This window comes from Pongo pygmaeus, chromosome 3 (genome assembly GCF_028885625.2).
Source record: "Pongo pygmaeus isolate AG05252 chromosome 3, NHGRI_mPonPyg2-v2.0_pri, whole genome shotgun sequence".
NCBI lineage: Eukaryota > Metazoa > Chordata > Mammalia > Primates > Hominidae > Pongo > Pongo pygmaeus.
This window is the reverse complement of record NC_072376.2, coordinates 110,488,857-110,515,696: the sequence shown is the minus strand read 5'-3', so window position 1 is coordinate 110,515,696 and position 26,840 is coordinate 110,488,857. Positions and strand designations below refer to the sequence as shown.

The 26,840-nt window shown below is 35.6% G+C and overlaps 1 protein-coding gene across 4 annotated transcripts in view; it reads left to right on the top strand.

Annotated features, from left to right (window-relative positions):
- The window catches only part of STPG2 (sperm tail PG-rich repeat containing 2), a 786,467-nt gene that overhangs the window by 143,988 nt on the left and 615,639 nt on the right, over positions 1 to 26,840 (top strand). For 3 of the 4 annotated variants that reach the window (XM_054485708.2, XM_054485709.2, XM_054485712.2), the window contains 2 exons: positions 19,677 to 19,784; positions 25,372 to 25,531. In XM_054485708.2, the coding sequence (XP_054341683.1) occupies positions 19,677 to 19,784; positions 25,372 to 25,531 (268 nt within the window). The remainder of the gene's footprint in view (positions 1 to 19,676; positions 19,785 to 25,371; positions 25,532 to 26,840) is intronic. The other variant, XM_054485711.2, reaches the window with a different exon arrangement.

The following is a 26,840-nucleotide window of genomic DNA, read 5'->3' as shown; positions in this document are numbered from 1 at the left end:
CCATTTTCAACTCATTTTGTTAGCCCAGAATTATCCTGATAGCAAAGCCAGACAAGGACACTATAAAAAATAATGTTACAGGCTAACATTTCTGATGAACAGAGATATAAAACTTCTCAACAATATACTCTCAAGTCAAATTAAATAACACACCAAATGAATTATTCACAGTGAACAAGTGGGATTTATTTTGGATGCAAGGATGGTTCAACATATTCAAATTAATAAATGGGATATATCACATTACAAGAATAAAGGAAAAAAGCCACAGTATCTCAATAGATGCATAAAAAGCATTTGACAAAATTCAGCAAAAGTCTCAGCAAATTAAGTGTAGAAGGAATGTACTTCAACATAAGAAAGGCTATATATGACAAACTCACAGCTAACATTATAGTCAATAGTGAAAAACTGAAAACGTTTTTTCAAGATCCAGAACTAGGCAAAGATATTCATTATCATGACTTCTATTTAATGTAGTATTGGAAGTCCTATTCAGAGCTGTTTGTTCTTTAGAGCATGTGATGATTAATACTAAGTGTCAACTTGATTGGATTGAAGGATGCAAAGTATTGTTCCTGGGTGTGTCTGTGAGGGTGTTGCCAAAGGAGATTAACATTTGAGTCACTGGACTAGGAGAGGCAGACCCACCCCTAATCTGGGTGGGCATCATCTAATCAGCTGCCAGTGTGGCTAGAATAAAGGAGGCAGAAGAAGTTGGAAGGATTTAACTTGCTGAGTCTTCTGGCCTTCTTCTTTCTCATGTGCTGGACGCTTCCTGCCCTTGAACGTCAGACTGAAAGTTCTTCAGGTTATTGACCTTGGTCTGGGCAATAATTTTTTTTAGCTATTATCCCCTAAACATGAGCAAACAAAACCAAAAATAAACAAATGGCATTGCAGTAAACTAAAAAGCTTTTTTTTTTTAGTCAGCAGAGCGAAGGGACAACCTACAAAATAGGAAAAATATTTTTAAACCATACATCTGTTAAGGGCTTAATATCCAAAATATAGAAAGAACTCAAATTGATGGCAACAAAACAAATAACCTGATTTTTAAAATGGGCAAATAACCTGAATAGACTTTTCTCAAAAGAAGAAATACAAATAGCCAACAGTTATATGAAAAAATGCTTAACATCACTAATCATCAGTGACATGGAAATCAAAAGCAAAATGAGATATCAGCTCCCACCTCTTAGAAAAGCTATTATCAAAAAGTCAAATGACAGCAGGTGTTGGGAAGGATGTTGAAAAAAGAGAATGCTTATATGTTGTTGGTAGGAACATAAATTGGTACAGCCATTATGGGAAACAATATGGAAGTTTTTTAAAATATAGAAATCGAACTACCATATGATCTGGAAGTCCCACTTCTGAGTATATAGCCAAAGGAGATGAAATCAGTATGTTGAAGACATATCTGTACTCCCATGTTCATTGCAATATGATTCACAATAGTCAAGATATGGAATCAACCTAATGTTCATCAATGGATGACTGGATAAAGAAAGTGTGACACACATACACACACAGAGGAATATTATTCAGACTTAAAAAAGAAGGAAATCCTATTATTTGTGATAACATGGATGAAGATGGAGGACATTATGCTAAGTGAAATAAGACACACAGAAAGATGCATGATCTCACTTATGTGAAATATTAAAAAGTTCAAGAAGCAGAGAGTAGAATAGTGGTTGCTAGGGGCTGGGAGGTGGAGAATATGGGTCAAAGGGTACAACATTACAGTTATGCAAGATGAATAAGTTCTGAAGATCTAATGTTATAGCATAGTAACTCTATTAATACAGTTTACACTTGAAAGTTGCTAAAAGAATAGCTCTTAATTGTTCTCACCACACACAGACATACACACACACACACGTAGTTATGTGAAGTGATGTACATGTTGATTAGCTTGAATATTATCATTTCACAATGTTTTCATACATCAAAACATCACATTGTACACCTTAAATGTACAGAATTTTAAATTTGTCTATTATACTTCAATAAAGATAGAAAAAATAATAAAAACTCCAAACCTATATGCCTTCTGATTTTAAAAATTGAATTTGAAACAAAAAGTGAAAAGTATGAATACATTCAAATTGCATTCAGTATGTTGGAGTTTTAAAGTATGGATAATGAATAAATGAATAATTGATACAACCATTTGACCACATTGAAGTAAGAATGTTGTCCAGAAAACACAGAATCATATGAGATTTTGAAATGAAATATAAATCTAATGCCAGTGAAGAAGATTATGATTTCATGTAGTCTTTTTAAGTGACATATATTATTATCCTGAGTGGCCTAAACTCATTACCTCCAAGCCAAAATATTGTGCTTTTTAATGTTGAGAATATTTTCTCAGAATTTTTTAAAACAATCAAACTCTAATACAAATAGCTTCAGTCTGGAATTTGGACTTTTTCCCAGCTCAATGTGTTTTTTTCGTCTTTGGAGAAAAAAAAAAAAAAACTGATGATGTATTATTTAGCTAATTTGTAAGCCAATTCCAAATGTTCCAACAGAGCATGAGCAACTAATTTCCAGGACTGAAAACCACTTAAGAGTGGATTGGAAATGTACTCAGTGTTGTCTTCCAAGTTGAAACACCCAACCTTCCAGCTTCTGCCTGTAAAATGTTACAACTTTTCATCTGTTAGAGTGCTGACAGTAGTCTTTGAGCCAGCACGCCATAATTTCTGGGCCATTTATGTTTAATATGAATGTCCAGACTTATCAGACAGCCATTAAACTGTTGGCACTGTTTATAATGATCAATGATTGTGAATTCAAAATTTTATAATTAAGTAGAAGCTAGCAAGAGAAATGAACTGCAAATATAACCTAAATTATAAATTAAGCTGTCCACCATTGAGTTGCATATAGCTGCCTTGGTGAAAGACTGCAAACAATATTATCCTTTTCATTGAAATAAAACTTATTTTTATGCTAATTTAAAAATGTATGGCTGGTTTTTATTATCAAAATTAAGAAACATTTTTAAAAACTTACCTAAATTGATGATCTTCATGTGCACTAATTACCCATTAATGAGTGTGCAGTTATAAAACTTTAAAAAACACTGTTATTAAAGACATAAGCAAAGAATTTCCTTCATCTTCAGTTTTAGTTGTCTTGTTGTTTGTCTTAATGTTCTTAGGTAATTACAAGTAGTCTCAATTTAGGGAATGAGAGTTTCTCCATCATTTTCTTGACCCTACATCCATATGAAATCCATATTGACATTCCACCACACAGAGTCAGAGAAAGTTCTTATTCTGGTACTTTTATTACTTGATGACCTCATCTTCATTTTAATAAGATGAATAAGATGACCTTATTCATCTGCTTGAGGGGTCTATACATCTGGCCAGCTGAGCTACTTTCCTACTTCTTTTTCTGATTGCCATTGCCAATCCTCCATATACTTCTTTGAGCAGAAGATATGGGAAATTCTAATTTATTATGTTCACTAACTTGTGAATATAATAGGAAGTTAGATATTATGTTTTATAACAATGAGAATTGCAAAGACAAAATCAGTCTTTTTATGCTATCAGGTATTATTTGATGTCACTCAGTAGTCTTATTACCACATAATAATCTACTTAAATAAATACGAGTAATTGGGCCCTTTTCCTATACAGCACTTCAGAGATTTCTTCAGACCAATGCAATCCTAGTTTCCGAGCTATCAGTGTGTGTAAAGATCATGAAACCCTGCTACTACTTATAAACATGGACATTATAATTTCATCATGATAATACTATAACTAGGCTTAGAAAATGCCAACTCATTGATCAAACCTCTTTTTAGACTTTGATTTCACTAGATCTGGAGTTATGTGCAGGAATTTATATATGGAGTAATACATATTTTTTTGTCAGCCCTTATGTCATCCAGGTAGAAGAATATTTTTAAATATATTTATACTCTAAGATACTAAAGAGCTAATTGGGGAATCTAGTGGCTTATGGGCTGAATTTAATCCATAGGTGTATTTTTATAGTTATTTCATAGTTGCTAAAAATTGAGTTAGTTGCTAATGTTTGTAACTTGTGAAATTTCACATACAAATCCAGACTTTCAGTATGACTTAAAAGTGAACAAAAGAATCTAATAATAGCCAGTTGGGGCTGATTAAATGCTGCTCCTGAGGATAAGCATGAGTGATTTCCTGTACGCCATTTTCCATTTAGCACTTATTTGCCTGCCTTGCCCTAGCAGGCATTTGAATTCTCTATCTTTGCAAGTGTAATAATAGTTAATCTTATATGGGTACTTTAGCTTCATTTGAGATTTATAACCCTTAACATTATTTCATTTGGATGTGTTTAATTGTCTGTGTATTATTCATTAAGTGATAATGTTTCTTTTCCTTTTAAAAAGAGGAATTTGGACTTGTAAAGAACAGGAAGACTATACTGACATTAAGTAACTCTGTGGAAGTTCACGTTGCATTGCATAGTAATAAATGTTAATGAACTCTGAACATTTACATAGCACCAATTTACCAAAATAGACATTATAAATCTTGACTGCTACTAGATAATGTACCACATAGGGTATAGTAATTACAGGAAACCTATACAAACTATTTGTATAGATTTCCTCTTGGTGAAAAAATTTTGAGTACAAAAGCCTTGTATAATTCTTGATTATTGTGGTGAGATTTTCAGGATGGCCACATTTACTCATATTTACTTTACTTCACAACTTGGGAGTGTAGCTTCAGATTTACGATATTAAATTTTTGACTCAGCTGAATTACTAATACCAGTGTTGACACGAACTGTTACTCAGCAGATGTAATATGGAATCAAAGTGGCTTTTCATCAGTTTTACTCAATTTCATGTTTGGTTAAAACTGCATAAGACAACCATCAACTCCAAAGCAATACTAATATACAGTCAAACCTAGCAGCTTACATTTAAATTCTGCCTTTCTTGGTTTACTTGCCTAAATTTATATGGAAAAGCTACTTTTGGTTTCCATTTCTGTTACTGAACATATAGTCAGCTAACTAGTATATGATTTATCCTGCAAAACATGTCCTGTCACCAATTAAATTTTTCTCATTTGAATGGCATATAACCTAAGTGCTGCATCTGAGACCCAGTGACACTTGCAATGGTATTATTGATTAATACAAAGTTAATTTTCAAATTATTTATTTTTACTTATAGTTTTCCATACCATGTTTATGTGATTTTGTTTAAATTTAATCAGTTTAAAAGGAACCACATAGAGCATGTTTGTTTACTGAGAACAGAAACAAAGAATGCATTATACTTTCTAAATTAACCAAAATTTGTGTTGCAATTATGCAAACAATTGTAATAGATTATGTTCTTTTCTACAGTTTCCAGTCAAATTTATATATTTCTGTATTCAATCAATCATGAGGATTAGATTACTTAAAGAGTTAACTGTATCTAGGACATACTTTTAAAATATAGTCCATTTAAAATAAAAGAACTATTTTCTTTTGTTAAGACAGTGTCAAGTATAATCATATAGCAAAAATTAGGTTGATAGAAGTAGCCTGAAAATATTGTAAGTCGCAAACTTTCATTTTAAGTTGCTTATAAGTTTGTTTTTCCTTATTATAAGATGACATAACAGAAAGAAGATGCTGAATATTATCTTGTTTTTAGGAATTAAAATTGATATGTTTTCGTTAGCTCTGGAAAATGGAATAGTTATCAGTCTGATGAAAATATTCAGTCTAGATGTTAGCTGGAAAATATAGTAAATGATATCAAAATTATGTTAGAATAGAGTCGAAAGATTAGAATGATCCACAGGTTCATGTGGGCCGTTATAAAGAGATTAGTGATATTAACAATATAGTATTAAAATGGATATAATACTGAGAACCACATAAATATTACATAATATTATTAGCCATTTTCACTTTTTTCTCCACAGAAATTCTCTGGACACCACATTTAATTTCATGGCGTCAGGTGCCATGTATATACAATAATCACTTCCAAATATACGGATCACTTCCAATGTGTATTTACAGCCCTGACCTCTCCACTGAGCTCCAGACCTCCATGAATTATTGTCTATATGACACCTGCCCCTTGGTTTACAGGAACTACAAAACTAACATTTCAAAATTAAATTAGTTTTTCTCCCAACCTTGCCCTGGTTTCTTTTTTGTTTTCTGAGACAGAGTCTCGCTCCGTCACTTAGGCTGGAGAGTAGTGGCATGATCTCAGCTCACTGCCACTTCTGCCTCCTGGGTTCAAGCGATTCTCATGCCTCAGCCTCCCGAGTAACTGGAATTACAAGCACATGCCACCACGGCTAACTTTTGTATTTTTAGTAGAGATGGGGTTTTGCCATGTTGGCTAGGCTGGTCTCCAATTCCTGACCTCAAATGATCTGCCCACCTCGGCCTCCCAAACTGCTGGGATTACAGGCATGAGCCACCACGCCTGGCCTTGCCCTGGTTTCTCTTTTCTCTATCTGATAATTGCTTACATTCATTAGCCATGAGTGTGTCATAGTCACCTCTATGTGAAAGATGGCTAGGAAAAGGGAAGTTGGTAACTAGGATTGTGCTAGAAACCAATAATATCTGTCCCAACCACTTGCAAGCTATATTGTTTTTGAAATAATTTCTTTGTAGCACAGTTTTTAAAAATCTGTGAATTGAGATGTGCCTGGCAAATAGTATGTTCTTGGTAAATATTGTTTGAGTTATTTGTTTCTGCATAGCCAGTCACTCCAAAATGTAGTGCCTTAAAACAAATTGTTATTTTCCATGATTGCCCCAATAATGTCAGACAGGGTTCGATTACTAAAGCAAAATGACAATGCTTAAATCTATAGTTTATTACAGAAAAAAAAATACAAATAGAAACAGCATTAAAGTTAAGAATATTCTTTATAGTCAAAGACCGTAGGGTTTCAGAGAGGCCAGAGTGAACTTTTTCTCCCCTCTCTAAGGCCATAACAGGACATGCTTTCTGTCTTGGATCAGGAACCACTGACATGTGCATGGAACACCACAGAATCAGGGAGCACAAAATGGAGTCTTGCCACGGTTTTTTACACTCTGCTGGACATTTAGGCATATTATTACATAACTAGCACCAACAGTAGAGCCCTCTATGGGTCTCACTGAGACCAGGTACAAATAATCACTTTTACTGTTATTGATTAGCAGTGCTCACAAGCTGATGCAAATCACTCCAAAACTCATAGGACCCATAATTACAAAACAATAATATTAATTAGTAGTTTCATATTTTGACCAGGGATCAGTGCCTTTTAGGTACTTTAGCAAAATGGCTCATGCTGATTCCAAACTTACTGGAGTTAACCTTCTCAGTAGAATGCTTCTCTGGGTTCACTGGGCTTAGGTAGTTTTTCTGATGCATGTGGTATTTCTGGTCCATGTCCTATCAGCTGGGGTGACTCATTTGGCTGCATTCATTTGGTGCTGGGGCTGCAATATCCAAGATATTTACATGTATGACACCTCAGAGGGGTTGGCTGTAATAACTGGGAGTTGGCTCGGCCTCATTTTTTGTCTGGGTAGTTAGACTACTTGTAAGGACGCTCTCGGCTCTGAGAGTGCAAATGTGGAACATACGCATATTCAGGCCTAGGCTCAGAAGTGGTGCTACATAATTTTCACTGTGCCAGTCGGATTCAAGGTGAGGGAAATGGATTCCATCTTCTAATGGAAGCATGGGATTACAGGGATAAGAGGCATTTTTGGTGACCACCTTTGTAGACCATCTATCATGACTCATTATTGTTCTAATTATTATATTATCATCACCCAACTATTTTCTAGTGAAAGAAGATATTGTCTCTTGACCGCATTTTTGAAATAGCCTTTTTACTGGTATCTCCGCTTCTATTTGCACTCCGTTCTTTAATATCTTCTTCATAGGCAGTCGGATTTATCTTTCTAAAAAATCTTTCATTTTAGGTTCAGGGGTACCTGGGCAGGTTTGTTATTTAGGTAAATTGCGTTTCACAGGGATTTGATGCAAGTAGACCCCAGTGTCTTTTGTTGCCTTTTTTGTGTCCATATGTATTCAATGTTTACCTCTCACTTACAAGTGAGAACATCTAGTATTTGGTTTTCTGTTCCTGTGTTAGTTCATTTAGGATAATGACCTCCAGCTCCATCTATGTTGCTGCAGAGGACATGATCTCATTCTTGTATTGTATGGCTGTATAGTATTCCATGGTGTATATGTACCACATTTTCTTTGTCCAGTGATATAGTTTTGATACACATTATCACCCAAATCTCATATTGAAATGTAATTTCCAGTGTTGGAAAGTGGGACTTGGTGGGAGGTGATTGAATCATAAGGAAAGATTTCTCGCGAATAGTTTAGCACCACCCCCTTGGTACTGTCCTCATGACAGTGGGTGAGTTCTTGTGAGATCTGGCCATTTAAAAGTAACACCTTCCCCATTGCTCTTTTGCTCCCTTCTTTTGCCATGTAAAGTGCCTACTCCCCCTTTGCCTTCTGCCATAATTGTAGGCTTCCAGAGTCCTCCTTAAAAGCAGATGCTGCTGCTATGCTTCCTGTATAGCCTGCAGAACTGTGAGCCAATTAAATCTCTTTTCTTATAAATTACTCAAGAATTTCATTATAGCAATGTGAGAATGGACTAATACATCCAGTCCACTACTGATGGGCATTCAGGTTGATTCCATGCCTTTGCTATTGTGTATAGTGCTGCAATGATCATACTCATGCATGTGTCTTCATGGTAGAATGATTTATATTCCTTTGAATAGATACCCAGTAATGGGATTGCTTGGTCAAATGATAATTCTGTTTTAAGTTCTTTCAGAAATTGCCAAACTGCTTTCCAGCAACGGCTGAACTAATTTACATTCCCGCCAGCAGTGTATAAATATTCCTTTTTCTCTGCCACCTTGCCTGCATCTGTTATTTTTTGACTTTTTAGTAATAGCCATCCTGACCAGTGTGGAATGGTACCTGATTGTCATTTTGATTTGCATTTCTCTAATGATTAGTGATGTTGAGCATTTTTTTCATATGCTTGTTGGCTGTGTTGTATGTCTTCTTTTGAAAAATGTCTGTTCATGTCTTTTAACTACTTTTTAATGGGGTTGTTTGTTCTTTGCTTGTTAATTTGTTTAGGTAGCTTCCTTATAGATTCTGGATGTTAGACCTTTGTCAGATACATAGTTTCCAAATTTTTCGGTCATTCTATAGGTTGTCTGTTTACTCTGTCAACATTTCTTTTGCTGCACAGAACTCTTTAGTTTATTAGGTCCCATTTATTAATCTTTGTTTTTGTTGCAGTTGGTTTTGGCACTTTGTCATGAAATCTTTGCCAAGTCCTATGTCCAAAAGGGTATTTCCTGAGTTATCTTTCAGGAATTTATAGTTTTAGATTTCACAGTTAAGTCTTTAATCCACCTTGAGTTGATTTGGTGTAAGAAAGGGATCCAGTTTAAGGAAGGGATCCAGTTTCAATCCTCTGCATGTGGCTAGTTATCCTAGAATCATCTATTAAATAAGGAGTTCTTTCACCATTGCTTGTTTTTGTTGACTTTGTTGAAGATCAGATGGTTCAGATGGTAGTAGGTGCATAGCATTCTTTCTGGGCTCTCTATTCTGCTCTATTGGTCTATTTGTCTGCTTCTGTACCAGTACCATGCTGTTTTGGTTATTGTGGCCTTGTAGTATAGTTTGAAGTCAGGTAGTGTGATGTCTCCAGCTTTGTTCTTTTTGCTTAGAATTACTCTGACAATTCAGGCTCTTTTTTGGTTCAACATAAATTTTAAAATAGCTTTTTTTTCTAATTCTGTGAAGAATGTCATTGGTAGTTTAATAGGAATAGTACTGAATCTATAAATTGCTTTGGGCAGTATGGCTATTTTAACAATATTGATTCTTACTATCTCAGAGCATGGAATATTTTTTCGTCTGTTTGTGTCATCTCTGATTTGTTTCAGCAGGGTTTTGTAGTTCTGATTGCAGAGAAAGAAATCTGCCTCCATGATCCAGTTACCTCCCATCATGCCTTCCTTCAACAAGTGGGGTTTACAATTCAACATGAGATTTGGGTGGGGACATAGCCAAACCATATCTGGTGGGTTCGGTTGACTAGCCTCATTTCTGTTTTCTAGGAGTCACTGGGGACCAGAAATGAGTCCTTGTGTGTGGTAACCCCATGCAGGGTTCCCAGCTTACTCCCACTTTAGCTCAACATCTATATTCTCTATCTGTCCATTTTTAGTGCCTTCCCTTTGAACATCTACTCAGGGTGTGCTAGTCTCTTCCCAATGTCCTGGTTTCTCCATGGCAGATGTTCTTCTTGGCTGTGTCTAGTCAGCCATCTTAGTTTCCTATCAATTTATCTTTTCAAAATGTAATCTGACTTAAAAAAGACAACCTAAAAGGAAAATGGTGGATAGGAAGCAGGACTAACTTGCAGCTTCCACTTGGACAGACAGAGCAGTGTGGGGAGACCCACATTGTATACTTTTCCTCCAAGAACTACCACAGAAACATACTGGGAAAGCCATGAGAATTCACAGACACATTGAAGGAGGTGATTGCCACTGCAGGCTTTGTAGGACAGCCAAGGGACTGTGAGTCAGCTTGCTTCCTCAGCTGGGAGGCTTGTAGCCTTGGGCAAGTTCTCAGCCCTGTTCACTGGCTTCCTGGAAATAAACTCAGTGCTATTGCAGGGGGTGGGGGTGGTGGTGGGGCAATGGTGGGAGTGAGACTGGCCTTTCGGGGTACAGGCAGCATGGGGGAGTAAGGTGAGACCTGTGGATGCCGGCTTTCTGCCACTTTCCTGATGACCTGTGTGACACAGCAAAGACAACCATAATCCCTCTGGGAACATGACTCCATTGGCCTGGGAACCACATCCCTATTACCTCACAGCAGCCACAGCAAGTCCTACCCAAGGAGAGGTTGAGCTCAGACATGCCTAACTCTGCCCCAACCTGATGATCTTTCTCTACCTGCCCTTGTAGCTGAAGACAAAGGACATAATCTCTTGGGAGCTCTATGGCTGCATCCACTGCCTGATCCTCCCTATACAACTGCAGCTAATGTGCTCTTGAAAGCGCCACCCCCTAGGTTGGGGCCAACCAACACAAAACCAGTACACTTAACAAAAATACAATCAAGGACCCTCACAGAGTCCACTTCACTCCCCTGCTACCTCCACCAGAGTAGGTGCTGGTATTCATGGCTGAGAGACCTGAAGATGGGTCACATCTCTTTGCAGATACTCCCCTGTACCAGCCTGGAGTTCAGTATCTCTGCCAGGTGGCTAGATCTGGAAGAGAAACAATAATCACTGCAGCTCAGGTCTCAGGAAGCCACATCCCTAGGGGATAGGGGAGGCAATAGACTTAAACTATACCCTACAATGAATGGACTTAACAGATATTTACAGAGCATTCTACCCAACAACTGCAGAATATACATTCTATTCATCAACGCATGAAACATTCTCCAAGGTAGGCCATATGATAGGCCACAAAACAAGTCTCAACAAATTAAAACAAAATGGAAATATTGCAAGTACTCTCTCAGACCACAGTGGAATAAAATTGGAAATCAATTCCAAAGGGATCCCTCAAAACCATGCAAATACATGGAAATTAAATAACCTGCTCCTGAATGAACGTTGGGTTAACAATGAAATAAAGTTGGAAATTAAAAAAATCTTTGAACTGAATGGTAAGAATGATACAACGTCTCAAACCTGTGTAATATAGAAGTAGAAGAAAAGAAGTAACAAAAATCAGGGCAGAACTAAATGAATTGAAACAACAACAACAACAAAACAATACAAAAGATAAATGAAACAAAAAGCTGGTTATTTGAAAAGATAAATAAAATTAATAGATCATTAGTGAGATTAATGAAGAAATGAAGAGAGAAGATCCAAATAAGCTCAATTAGAAATGAAACAGGAACTATTAAAACTGATACCACAGAAATACAAAAGATCATTCAAGGCTATTTTCAACACCTTTACGCACATAACCTAGAAGACCCAGAGGAGATGGATAAATTCCTGGAAATAGGCAACCCTTTTAGATTAAACCAGGAAGAAAGAGAAACTCTGAACAGACCAATAACAAGCAGCAAGATTGAAATGGTAATTAAAAAGCTACCAACAATAAAAAGTCCAAGACCAGATGGATTCACAGCTGAGTTCTGTCAGACATTCAAAGAAGAATTGGTACCAATTCTATTGATAGTTTCCCACAAGATAGAGAGGGAATCCTCCATCAGTTATTCTATGAAGCCAGTATCACCCTAATGCTAAAACCAGGAAAGGACATAACAAAAAAAAAAGAAAAGAAAACTAAAGACCAATATCCCTGATGAACACGGATGCAAAAATCCTCAACAAAATACCAGCTAACAGAATCCAACAGCATATACAAAAGATAATCCACTATGATCAAGTGGGTTTCATACCAGGGATGCAGGGATGGTTTGACATCTGCAAGTCAATAAATGTGATATACTACATAAATAGAATTAAAAATCACTTGATCATCTCAATAGACACAGAAAAAGCATTTGACAAAATCCAGCATTCCTTTAGGATTAAATCCTCAGCAAAACTGGCATAGAAAGGACACACCTTAAGGTAATAAAAGTCATCTATGATAAACCCACAGGCAACATTATACTAAACAGGAAAAAGTTGAAAGCATTCTCCCTGAGAACTGGAGTAAGACCAGGATGCTCACTTTCATGACTTCTACTCAACATAGTACTGGAAATCCTAGCCAGAGCAATCAGACAAGAGAAAGAAATAAAGCATATCCAAATTGGTAAAGAGGAAGTCAGACTATTGCTATTTGCCGATGACATTATCATATACCTGAAGACCCGAAAGATTCATCCAAAAAGCTCCTAGAATTGGTAAATTAATTCAGCAAAGTTTCAGGATACAAAATTAATGTACACAAATCAGTAGCTCTGCTTATACCAACAGTGATTAAGCTGAGAATCAAATCAAGACTCAACCCTTTTACAATAGCTTAAAAAAATACTTAGGTATATACTTAATCAAGGAGGTGAAAGGCCTCTCAAAGGAAAACTACACTGCTGAAAGAAATCATAGATGGCACAAATAAATGGAAACACATCCCATGCTCTTGGATGGGTAGAATCAGTCTTGTAAAAATGACCATATTGCCAAAGCAATCTACAGATTCAATGCAATTCTCATTAAAATACCACCATAATTCTTCACAGAACTAGGAAAAACAATCCTAAAATTCATACGGAACCAAAAAAGACCCACATAGCCAAAGAAAGACTAAGCAAAAAGAACAAATCTGAAGGCATTACATTACTTGACTTGAAACTATACTACAAGGCTATAGTCACCAAAATAGCATGGTGCTGATACAGAAATAGGCACACAGACCAGTGCAATAGAATAGAGAACCTAGAAATAAACCCAAAAACTTAAAGTCAACTGATCTTTGACAAAGAAAACAAAAACATAAAGTGGGGAAAGGACACCCTATTCAACAAATGGTGCTAGGATAATTGGCAAGCCACATGTGAATGAATGAAACTGCATCCTCATCTCTCATTGTATACAAAAATCAGCTCAAGATGCATCAAAGACTTAAATCTAATACTTGAAACCCTAAAAATTCTAGAAGATAACATTGGAAAAACCCTTCTAGACGTTAGCCTAGGCAAAGACTTCATGACCAAGAACCCAATAGCAAATGCAACAGAAACAAAGATAAATGGGTGGGATTTAATTAAACTAAAAAGCTTCTGCATGGCAAAAGTAATAATCAGCAGGGTAAACAGACAACCCATAGAGTGGGAGAAAATCTTCACAATCTATACATCTGAGAAAGGACTAATATTCAGAATTTATAAGCAACTCTAATTAGCAAGAAAGAAAACAAACAATTTCATAAAAAGTGGCCAAAGGACATGAATAGACAATTCTCAAAAGAAGATATACAAATGGCCAACAAACATATGAAAAAATGCTGAACATCAGTAATTGTTGGGGAAATGCAAATAAAAATCACAATGTGACACCACCTTGCTCCTGCAAGAATGGCCATAATAAAAAAATTTAAAAAAATTAGATGTTGGCATGGATGTGGTGAAAAGGGAACAGTTTTCCACTGTTTGGTGGGAATGTAAACTATTAAAACCACTATGGAAAACAGTGTGGAAATTCCTTAAAAAACTAAAAGTAGATCTACCATTTGATCCAGCAATCCCACTACTGGGTATCTACCCAGAGGAAAATCAGTCACTGTACGAAAAAGATACTTGCACACACATGTTTATAGCAGCACAATTTGCAATTGCAAAAGTATGGAAGGAGCCCAAATGCCCATCAATCAATGAGTGGATAAAGAAAATGTGGTTATATACATATATATATATATACACACATATATATACACATATATGTGTATATATATGTGTGTGTATATATACACGCATATATGTGTATGTACACATATATACACATATATGCGTATATATATACACATGTATACATGTATACATATATACACATGTATACATGCATACGTATATATACACATGTATACATGCATGCGTATATATACACATGTATACATGCATGCGTATATATACACATGTATACATGCATGCGTATATATACACGTATACATGCATGCGTATATATACACACGTATACATGCAAGTGCATATATATACACACGTATACATGCCTGTGCATATATATACACGTATACATGCCTGTGCATATATATACACGTATACATGCCTGTGCATATATATACACATGTATACATGCCTGTGCATATATACGCATATACATGCATGTGCATATATACACGTATACATGCATGTGCATATATATACACATGTATACATGTATGTGCATATATATACACATGTACACATGCATGTGTATATATACACGTACACATGTATGTGTATATACACGCATGTATACATGTATGTGTATATACACGCATGTATACATGTATGTGTATATACACGCATGTATACATGTATGTGTATATACACGCATGTATACATGTATGTGTATATATACACGCATGTATACATGTATGTGTATATATACACGCATGTATACATGTATGTGTATATATACACGCATGTATACATGTATGTGTGTATATACACGCATGTATACATGTATGTGTATATACACACGCATGTATACATGTATGTGTATATACACACGCATGTATACATATATATGTGTATATATACACCCATATATGTATATATATGCGTGTATATATACACCCATATATGTATATATATGCGTGTATATATACACCATGGAATACTACTCAGCCATAAAAAGGAACGAAATAATGGCATTCACAGCAATCTGGATGGAATTGGAGACCATTAATCTAAGTGAAGTAACCCAAGAATGGAAATCCAGTCTCACTCATAAGTGGGAGCTAAACTATGAGGACTCAAAGGCATAAGAATGATACAATGGGCTTTGGGGACTCGAGGGAAAGGGTGGGATGGAGGTGAGGGATAAAAGAATACACTTTGGGTACAGTGTACACTGCCTGGGTGATGGGTGCTCCAAAATCTCAGAAATCACCACTAAAGAATTTATTCATGTAACCAAATAACATCTGTTTCCCAAAAACCTGTTGAAAGAAAAAAATGATAGTAGTAATCATTACTGATTATGGTATAGGAATAAAGTTTAAACTGTATGTTTTTTCCCCAGTTTTCCAATCCTTGCACATAATGTGATCAAATGGAAGATTATACTTCAGTTTTTAAAGAAAGAAAATCATTTTTTGTTCAGTTACAGATGAAAAGATGCCATACATAACCTGTTTCAATAAATTTTAAGCTTTGTTTCCACGGCAGTATACTTTCAAGGTCTGGGTCTTCTTCCTTAGAATAGATGTGATTAGTAAAAGATGCTATGGTAGTGATTCATTTTGTGCTAGTCTGGGGTTCTTTACTGTGCTTGAGAATCATCTGTGGGGCTTATTAAAAAGTAGATTCCCATACTCAACAAGATTCTGATTCATTAGGTCTAAGATGGGAACTGGGGGGCTATGTATTTAATAGGTTGATATTAATGCAGGTTGTCTTTTGGTCACAATTTGGAAAACAGGATGAACATCACAGCATTTTCAACCTTTGCCTACGGTTGGTTTCCTCAAAGTGTTTTTTCCTTCTTTATAACGTCATAAGTGGAAACCTGCCCTTTAGTGGTCAGTTCTCACAGACTTATTTTGGAGCTTATTTCTAAGTGGCTTATTAAATCCGAAACTTAGCTTTTTAGAAGCAAGGACCTCATTTGATTGTTCTATGTTATTTTAGTGAAGGAAAGTTTGGTAACATTAGGATCTTTACAAAAAAGCAGAAGAAAAGAAAAAGTAAGTATTTCTTGAAGGATTCAAGATTTCATTTGTCCTTTTATGCAAAAAATTCTTCTTAAGTTGAAGTATATTCATTTATAATTCACATGTAATCTTTTCCCTATGACCCCTAGTAGTGACCACTTACACAACTGTTGAAAATGGTAGAAAAGTAATTCTGGTTTGTTAGTAGCTGATTATTTTGATCATGTTGGCCTATATAGCACTCTCCCTTTATCTGCACCTTCACCGCCTGTGGTTTTAGTTATTTGTGGTCAACCACAGTCTGAAAATATTAAATGGAAAATTCCAGAAGTAAACAATTTGGTTTAAAATTGCACGCCATTCTGTGTAGTGTGATGAAATCTCTCAACTTCTTGCTTTGTCCCACCTGGTAGGTGAAGCCCATTAGTCACTTAGTAGCTGTTTTGGTTATCAGATTGACTGTTGGAGTATCCCAGTGCTTGTGTTGAAAGAACCCTTATTTTAACTAATAATGGCTCCAAAGTGCAAGAATAGTGATGCTAGCAAGTTGGATATGCCAAAGAGAAGTTGTAAAGTGCTTCCTTTGGAAAGGTGAAAGTTATTGACAATAAGGAAAGAAAAAAATTATATTTTGAGGTTGCTAAGATCTGCAGTAAGTATGAATCTTCTATCTGTGAAATTGTGAACAATATTTATTATAATTGTTCTATTTTATTATTAATTATTGTTATTAATCTTTCTGTGTCTAAAATATAAGTTAAACTTTATCATAGATATATATGTATAGAAAAAAAACATAGTGTATATAGGGTTTCATACTATCCTCAGTTTCAGGCATTCTCTGGGAGACTTGGAACCTATCCCTTCTGGATAAGGAAGGAGTACTGTATAGGGAGAAGAAGAATACGGCTTATTTGTATAGCTTCAGAAAATAGGCTAACGCTATGTATTTGAATTTATGCTCCCCATATTTCTATATTTATTGCATATTTTGCAGTTTTATGTAGCCACAGAATTGTGTAGAAGTTTCTTTTCTTCTGAACTTAACTTACTACAAGTTGATAGATAAAAAAAATCTTACATATCACTGCTGAGGTGTCTCTTTTCTACCAGCCGGCAAATAATGGCAAGAATCTGCTCATTTGAGCCAAGGTGTCATGCACTTTTCGATAACTTTTTAGAATCTAACCTATTTAAAATAAAAGATACTTCTGTGTTAGTTTCTTGTAAATTTTTAGTTTCTCCTAAATTTTTTTTCAAATTATTATCAGTTTAAAAAATACATAGGATTTACATATTTTATCATAATTAGAAATGGCTGGCCAGGCACAGTGGCTCATGCCTGTAATCCCAGAAATTTAGGAGGCCAAGGTGGGCAGATCACTTGAGCTCGGTTCAAGACCAGGCTGGGGAACCCAAGACCAACATGGCAAAACCCCATCTCTACCAAAAATACAAAAATTAGCCGGGCCTGGTGGCACATGCCTGTGGTTCCAGCTACTCAGGAGGCTGGGGTGGAGGACTGCTTGAGCACGGGAGGCGGAGGTTGCAGTGAGGTGAGATTGGGCCACTGCACTCCAGCCTGGGTAACAGAGTGAGACCCCATATCAAAAAACAAAAAACAAAAACAACAAAAAATAAGAATTAGAAATGGCTAATGCACTTATTTGGAGCCTCAGTATTTTCAATAGGAACCCATCATCAAATTCATAATGTCGTCAGTGAAAATGTAGGATTCAATTCATGTACCCATCCATTCTTCTTGCAAATATTAACTGAACCCTACTGTGTTTCAGGTACTTTCTATACTCTAGAGATATAGCAGTGAGCAAAACAGAAAAAGAAAATGACTTGGCCTTTCTGGAGCTTAGAGTATAGCAGAAAATCTTATTTTGGATAGTAATAAATAATAAGGTTAAAAAAAGCAGAGAAGGAGACATAAATTGTTTGGAGGTGGTAATGAAATTTTAGATTAGGTGGCCTGGAAATGACTCATTGAGAAGGTGACATTGTGTAGTGACCTGATTTTAATGAAGGAGTAATCTGAAGAGAACATTTGAAGCAGACAGACTGCCAAATGCCAAGGTCCTGAAGCAGATATATGCCTGATCTGTTTGAGGAAGATATGTAGCAAAGTGAATGAGGGGAGAGGGTAGTAGGAGATGAGGTTAGAGAGGTAATGTGTGTGTGTGTGTGTGTGTGTGTGTGTGTGTGAGATTCAGACCATATTAAGGATTTGACTTGTGTTCTGAGATTGGCAACCACTGGGTGGGTTTGAGAAGCGGAGTGATACAATCTGATTCAGATTGTGGGACAGCTGCTTCACTGGCTGCTATGTCAGTATATTGAAGATGGACAAGGATGGGAGCAGGGGACAGTTAGGGGACTTTTACAATAATTCAGGTAAGAGATGGTAGTGGCTTTGATCAGAGTGGTAGTTGTGGAGGTGGAGAGAAGTGGTTGAGTTTGGAAATATTATAAAGATAGAAATGACAGGATATAATGATAGAACTTCCTTATACATCTAATTTATAAGCCAGTTATTCAATTTGTAAATCAAGGAGTAATTCTTTCAGACAAAGAAAAATAGTTTAGGTATGTATGAAGCAGAAGATTTGAATCTAACTTTATTTTTGTAGTATAAAAGGTACTTTATCAATGTAATTAAAATATTTGATGATGAAAAAATAGTACTTCTTAATATTTATTTATATGACTAAGAAAGTAAAAAACTCAACCTCAGAACTTACTGAATTAATTCTTATCTGTTATAAAGTATCTAGTTAAAAGCTTAATTTCTTACAATTAACATATGTAGTTAAACTATTTCCTAAAGCCTATTTGTTGGAAAAAACACATTGATTTACATACATTTAAAAAGACAGTACAAAATTTTTTAGAGACAAGCTAGCTGTATACTTTTAAATGGAAGAACTAGAGAAGTCATTTTTCATTTTTCTTTCTTCGTTTTAGTATTTAATCATGTGAAGAGCTGGATATTTTTTTCTGAGCTTTATCAGTAGAGGGCAGCAAAGTTTCAGCAAAGTGTGTTTTCAGGGTCAAGGGCTGCTTTGCTAAGGAAATTTTTTTTGCTGCTCTTAAGTTTGTTCCAGCTTGCCTTTTAATGAAGTGCTTTGGTAATATTATATAGGAATTCACTTAAAAACTCTGTGGCTGTGGTTCAGATATTTAGCCAACTCTTCCCTTAAGTGCTATAGATCCTTTCTTAATGAGAATATGTATTTCTTTTTGTGATTTAGGGAGTACCAGGGCCTGGAAAATATGACATTAAAAGTCAATTTCAGAAGATAGAAAGTATGACACCAAATGCAAATGATGCATCTCCTGCTTTTCTTTCTCAATCCCAGGTAATTGTCTACAGCCATTTTCATATATAGAGTCTAATAGGCATAGTGTGAGGCCAGCAACACATTCAATGATGTTTAAAGGTTATAAGAAGAAAAGTGATATTTAAGCAAATTGGAAATAGACATGGTCTAGGAAAAATATATTGCCAAAACATATGGGTAAAATGAAGTGAAATAAAATTAGAAATACACAGATGAATATTTGAATAGAACCATCTATTAAACATTTTCTATTAAGCAAATTTGCATATATGAATGTTCAATTCAGTTTATAAGAAATGTCTTCTTTAGTCTGTTTTAAAATATGCTTTGCCAATGAATGTGTGGAGTGTTAACATGTAAGCTATATAGGCTTGTATCTCTTTCTGAAAAGGTTCTGAAGGCATTCTGTGGAGCCTGGCCATAGGTCATTTCTACAACTGCTACTGGGACCTTCACTAGTGATACAACAGTCATAGAATATATTTTGCAGTAACCATTTCACATACTCCCAGGAATATACTAAGAGGAACTGAAGGTATCTAACATATTTGTAAGGCAAGACAATTATAATACTAGCAAACTTTTATTATGTGGCAGCCTCCAGACCAAAGTGATTGTGATATTTATCCACCTATGGTATGTATGGCTCTGATTATCTTATTTAACTTGGGAAGATTATTAACCTTCAGGTGACTATAGATGACTACTTTCATTTTATTGTACTTAAGAGACACCTCCTTGGAGACAAGTAGATAGATTGCAAGTATATTTGGAGATAAAATTAACATGATTTTTAATGGGCTAGATAATGTTATGAGGGACTGGGAGGAATCAAGAATGAATACTAGATTTCTGCATCAAGCAGCTTAATGATGCTTAAGGTGTTACAAGAGATGGATGTAGGGAAGACAGGATATTTTCTGTGTGTGTGTGTGTGTGTGTGTGTGTTTGTGTGCGCTCACGTGCGCTTGCGGGTGTGCCTGTGCATGCATGTGCGTGTATGTGTGCCCTTGATTTTTTAAAAATACGATTTTTACAAATAAAATCTCAGGTTTCATACTATTTCTGTTAATCTGATATATAGCCCTAACCTTACATCACTTGACGCCAATCATATTTTAAAATATATTTTTAGAAATAGAAAAGAATATGATATCAATTTGGTTTAAGGGGATAATGGGGAAAAGAATAATGGTTCTGCAGTAAAAGATATGGAAGAGTTAAAACTAAACAGGATAACCTGCTAGGGGTAATGTTAATGTTTATTTGAATATGAATAGATATATTTAAGTGATTATGGTAGAAAAAGAAATAACACAGTTAACAAAGTAGACTTAGAACATAGAATTTCTGGTTTGTAGGTATAAAGACATACGTTTCTGAGATGCTTATTTTAGTCATTGATTTAGGAGTTGTCGGGCATTTTATCTAAATGCATTGAATTGCCTTATGTCTTCAATTATTAATTTTAAATACATAATATTTCCCTTATGGCAATGGCTGTTACCCCTGGATGCACATTAAAAACATCTGAGGAATATAAATACATTCTGATACCCAAGTGCCAACATGCCCTTTGCTCTTCCTTCCAGAGATTGATTCAGTTGGTTCAGAATAGGGCCTAAACAGCAATATATATATATTTTAATTCCTCAAGTAATTCTAATAAGCAGCCATGGTTGAAAACTATCATTTTATAAACATTATACTTAGCATCTAAAATAATAAGATAGTATTTAGGAAAATAAGTTTGAGAGTCCTTTTAGTACTTCCAATAATAAATTATTATTTTAGTAGTGTTAATATTTACCTACTTTATACAACTCAGAAGAACATATATGTTGTACTATATTTTTGTCTAAAAAAGATAGGAAAATAGGAAAACATACACATAACTACTCGGCTATATAAACATGATGAAGATAAACCAGAAAACAATGATGTTAGTTATCTACAAGGGATGGTGAGGAGGTAAAGCGCAAGCGCTGGTATGCTGCTGTTTATTTGTACTGGCTTGCAAGACCCAATTGTTAAGTTTCCAGGAATTTTGCAAACTGGCTGACATTATGTTGGTAGTGTGAAATTAGCCACTGCTGTGGGTGTATTTACACCATGGAAATCAGCAAATGTTGCAAATTGAGACTTTTCTGTCCCAAGTGGCACAGCATATCCCCAACAGGGGGCATAACACTTCTTTGGCTACACTTCAAAAAATATGTGTTTATCTTTTGGAAAGATTTCAGTGTTTCATATATTCAAAAATAAAAATAAATCAGAATGGGAAAAGTTAAAAACTAAACTGAAAACAAATGGAAACAAATGAGCAGTTTTATTTCAAATGAATGCCCTTAACTACACTGAAGGGAAAAAAAGAAGTAATAATCCAGGTAACCATAGTATTTGACTATATCAGTCTTCGATGAGGGCTGGAATTGGAGGGTGAGTGGGTAGTGAATGTAAGAATTGGAAACAGGGCAGGTGCGGTGGCTCATGCTTGTAATCCCAAGACTTTGGGAGGCTGAGGCGGGTGGGTTACTTGAGGTCAGCAGTTTGAGACGAGCCTGGCCAACATGGCAAAATCCAGTCTCTACTAAAAATACAAAAATTAGCTGGGCATTGTGGCATGCGCTTGTAATTCCAGCTACTCAGGAGGCTGAGGCACGAGAATCCTCTGAACCCAAGAGGTGGAGGTTCCGGTGAGTCGAGATTGCACCTGTGTGATGGAATGAGACTCTGTCTCAGAAAAAAAGAAAAAAAAAAAAGAATTGGAAACAAATTCTTAATTATTTTTAGTAGGTTGGTTTATTGGGATGGTATGGGTAAAGCAATTATAAAACTATCTTAGATATATCACAAGTTTGAGCAAAAAAGTTGATATTCTGAGGTATGGTTTTCATTGTTAAGGAAGGTGCATACAAATATGGATTGGAGGAGGTGAAAGAGGACTTTGTGGGATGGATTTGAATTGAAGGCTTTTATGTGAACTCATGATTTTTAATATATATTTATATGTATGAATATATGCATATAGATGTGCACATGTAAATGTATATATGTTCTTGTGTCTATGTATGAGTGTATATATGTATGTGTGTGTTTCTCCCTCTCATTCTCTGTGAATGAATGTATGTCCTAGCTCTGTCTGCTAAATGAACTAAGAAGCAAAGATACCCCAGTAGCAAGGGACACATCTAGTGCCCAGATCTTGGTCTCTAATTCTATTCCTACTGAAAGAAAAAGGATTCCTCAGAGAAATAACTGATTCCAGGGTAGGTGGAAGAGGAAAGTGTAACATTTTATGTCAGAAAGTAAGTTCTAAACGAAATAATGATGAGAGCATATCACAGGGACATAGGAAACAACATGAAGGGCCCCCCACTGGCTCAGTAATGAATTATAAATCGTTAACATTGGCATTCATGAGTCAATATGGATAATAAATAGATAACTAAGTACGATTGACCTCTGAACAATGTAGAGATTAGGGATGCCAACCCTCCAAGCGTTTGAAAATCTGCATATGACTTTTGACTCCTCCCAAACTTAGCTACAAATTGGCTATTGTTAACCAGAAGCCTTACCAATAACATAGTCAAGTAACACATATTTTGTATGTTATATGTGTTATGTACTGTATACTTACAATAAAGTAAGCTAGAAAAAAGGAAATGTTATTAAAAAATCATAAGGAAGAGAAAATATATTTACTATTTATTAAATGGAAGTAAATTACTATAAAGCTCTTGTCATTACATTCAATAGACTAGGAGGAGGAAGAAGAAGAGGAAGGGTTGGTCTTTCTATCTCAAGGGTGGCAGAGACCTAAGAAAATTTGTGTATAAGTGGAACCACATTGTTCAAACCCGTGTTGTTCAAGGGTCGACTATAGTTAGGTAAGTAGATAGCTAATGAAATAAATAATTGAAGGAGAAGGGAGAGCACTTGCTTACAGTAGAATGCTAAGTACTTATTATAAATATAGAGGCAGTGTTGAATTTGATCAAAATTAAATTACCAGTGAAGACCAGCAGACATCATATCTCCAGATATGATATCCTGGGAAAGCCACACATCACCTACCTAGTAGTATGTCCAGAAATGTATAACCTGGATATAATTATGGGGAAATATCAGGTAAACCTCAAGTAAGTAAGGTTCTATTATACAAAAGGGTGATTCTCCCAAAATGTTAAAAACACAAAACGCAAAGGAAGGCTGTAGAAATGTTCCTACATTGAAGGACAAAAAAGAGACATGATGACTAAAGCAATATGTGACTGTAAACTAGATTATGTACTGAAGGGGAAAAATGCAATAGAGGCCTTATTAGATCAGCTGACGAATTTGGAATATGAATCCTAGATTACGTGAAAGCATTAGATCATTGATACATTTACTGAAGTTGATAACTGTACTGTGGCTATGTAAGAAAATATCTGCATTTTTTTTGTAAATACATACTGAAGTATTTGTGGGTGAAGAGCCATGACATATGTAACTTTCAAAATCTGTGTGTGTGTGTGTGTGTGTGTGTGTGTGTAGAGTTAGAGAGACAGAGAGAGGAAGAGAAGGACAAACAGACAAAACAGAGGTAGAATTGGCAAAGAAAAAAAGGCAAATGAGGTAACATGATAATTAGAGGAATCTGGGTAAAGGTTATACACTTATTTTCTGTATTATTCTTATTCATGCATCTTCTCTGTAAATTTGAAATTATTTTCAAATGAAAAGTTAAAAAGATTATACAATGCTAGCTCACACCTGTAATCCCAGCACTTTGGGAGGCTGAGACAGGCAGATCACAAGGTCAGGAGATCGAGACCATCCTGGCTAACACGGTGAAACCCTGTTTCCACTAAAAATACAAAAAAATAGCTGGGCATGGTGGCAGGTGCCTGTAGTCCCAGCTACGTGGGAGGCTGAGGCAGGGTAATGGTGTGAACCCGGGAGGTGGAGCTTGCAGTGAGCCGAGATTGCGCCACTGCACTCCAGCCTGGGCAACAGAGCAAGACTCCATCTCAAAAAAAAAAAGAGAAAAAAAGATTATACAGTGCTATAACTCATGAGTTTATAGTTATATATATATATATATAACATTTTATATATAATGTTAATAAGTTTAAAAGTTAAACTGAATTGATAAACCACTGAATCTAAGATTTTTTTTGAGATATCTAATGATACTGTTGAGTTAATTGAATATACATGTCAAGGAACTTTTTCAATAAATATAATTTGATCACATAAAATAAAGTGTTAGATCATATAGTTTTTTATTTATATTAACTGGCAGAATATTTTAAGTATGATCATTATCCCTACACTATCATCTAGAGTCTCATGTTGAGATTATTTTCTTCTAAAAGTCTGTCTGCCTTAGTAAGGCACATAATACATTACTATATTAGTATACAGGTGATTTTACTAAAAGCTATATATTTTATGTTTTGATGGGTACAAGATCTTAATTCATCTACATTTTCTTCACTCCATTAAGAAATAAATTAACTCCAGATGTTATATTACTCAAAAGGCAGCTTTTAACTCATGAAGTATCAAAATGTACTGTAGTTTCTTATTGGCATATTTTCCTGTTCTTCACTAGAGATTTTTACCTATGAAATCAATCACCCCAGCTCCTGGCACATATAATGAACCTCGAACTGCTCTCAAGTCCTTGAAGAAAACATCAGGACTGAAAAATATTCCATTTGGTCAAAGTGCTGTTCGATTCACACAGGACATCAGGACAGAGGAAATGCCAGGTTAGCAATTTATCTATATATGTCTACTCTTTGGCTTTAGAAAGTAATTTAATGTTCTTAACAAGATGGATACACCAGAGAGTATGTTTTCTTTTTTGTCCTATGGTTGGTGTTATTTTACGTCAACATTTTTTAAAGCATTCACTATACATTAAACACAGATAAATCAAAATAATATACAGTTTTAGTAAGATTTCAGTTTAACATTCTGCACATCCTAATTATAATTTTCTATTATTTTTCTTTATTTGGTAAATTTTCTGATTTTTTTTCTTGGCAGATGAACAACATAATATATCAACTATGTGGTCACCATTAGTAATATAATTTATGATGTTCAGTTTTGTTAAACTTTTTTATTTCAGAGGTTTTCAATCATGTATTCTGGTATTCTCAGTGGATATTTTAGTGTTCAGAGCTAAGAATATAGAACCAAAATAAATTATAAAATTGCTGACATACAGTTCTGGGCATCTATTGGTGTTCAACAATCTTAGTGGCTTAAAACAACAGGTTTTCTATTATATCTCATTATTTTGTGGGATGGCTAGAAGGCAAGGCTCCGATGGCTCTATTATTCAAAGGATGTACTTAGCTCCAGCATGGCTGCCTCAGGGCAGCCTGACATCTATCATGGTGGCCCAGGGTTCCATGAGACCTGACCAGATGCTGCAAGATTTTTTATGACCCAGCCACAGAACTCGCAGGATATCACGTCTTCTGCATTCTATTAGTTAATTAAGTCACTTAGGGTAGCACATATTGATTGGAAGGACATGAAACTTTATCTCTCAGTGAGAAGAGTAGCAAAGAATTGATGGCCAATTTTAATCTACTATATGATCAATTCCCTGGCTACAAAAATATTTACATTTTTCCTGCATGCACCTACTCCTTCTCAAGGACGCAAAAGTTTCATGTAATCATGTCATAATTTCAAAGTCCAGGATCATTTTTAAAAAAATTTTTTGAGGCATGATCTCTCTCTCTCTGTCATCCAGGCTAGAGTGCAGTGGCATGATCATAGTTCACTGCAGCCTCCAACTCCTGGCTCAAAGGATCCTCCTGCTTCAGCCTTCTGAGTAGCTGGGACTACAGGTGCGTGCTACAATGCCTGGCTATTTAAAAAAAATTTTGGCCGGGCACAGTGGCTCACACCTTTAATCCCATAGCTTGGGGAGGCTGAGGCGGGTAGATCACGAGGTCAGGGGATCGAGACCATCCTGGCCAACCTGGTGAAACTCCATCTATACTAAAATACAAAAAATTAGTCAGGCGTGGTGGTGCGCATCTGTAGTCCCAGCTATTG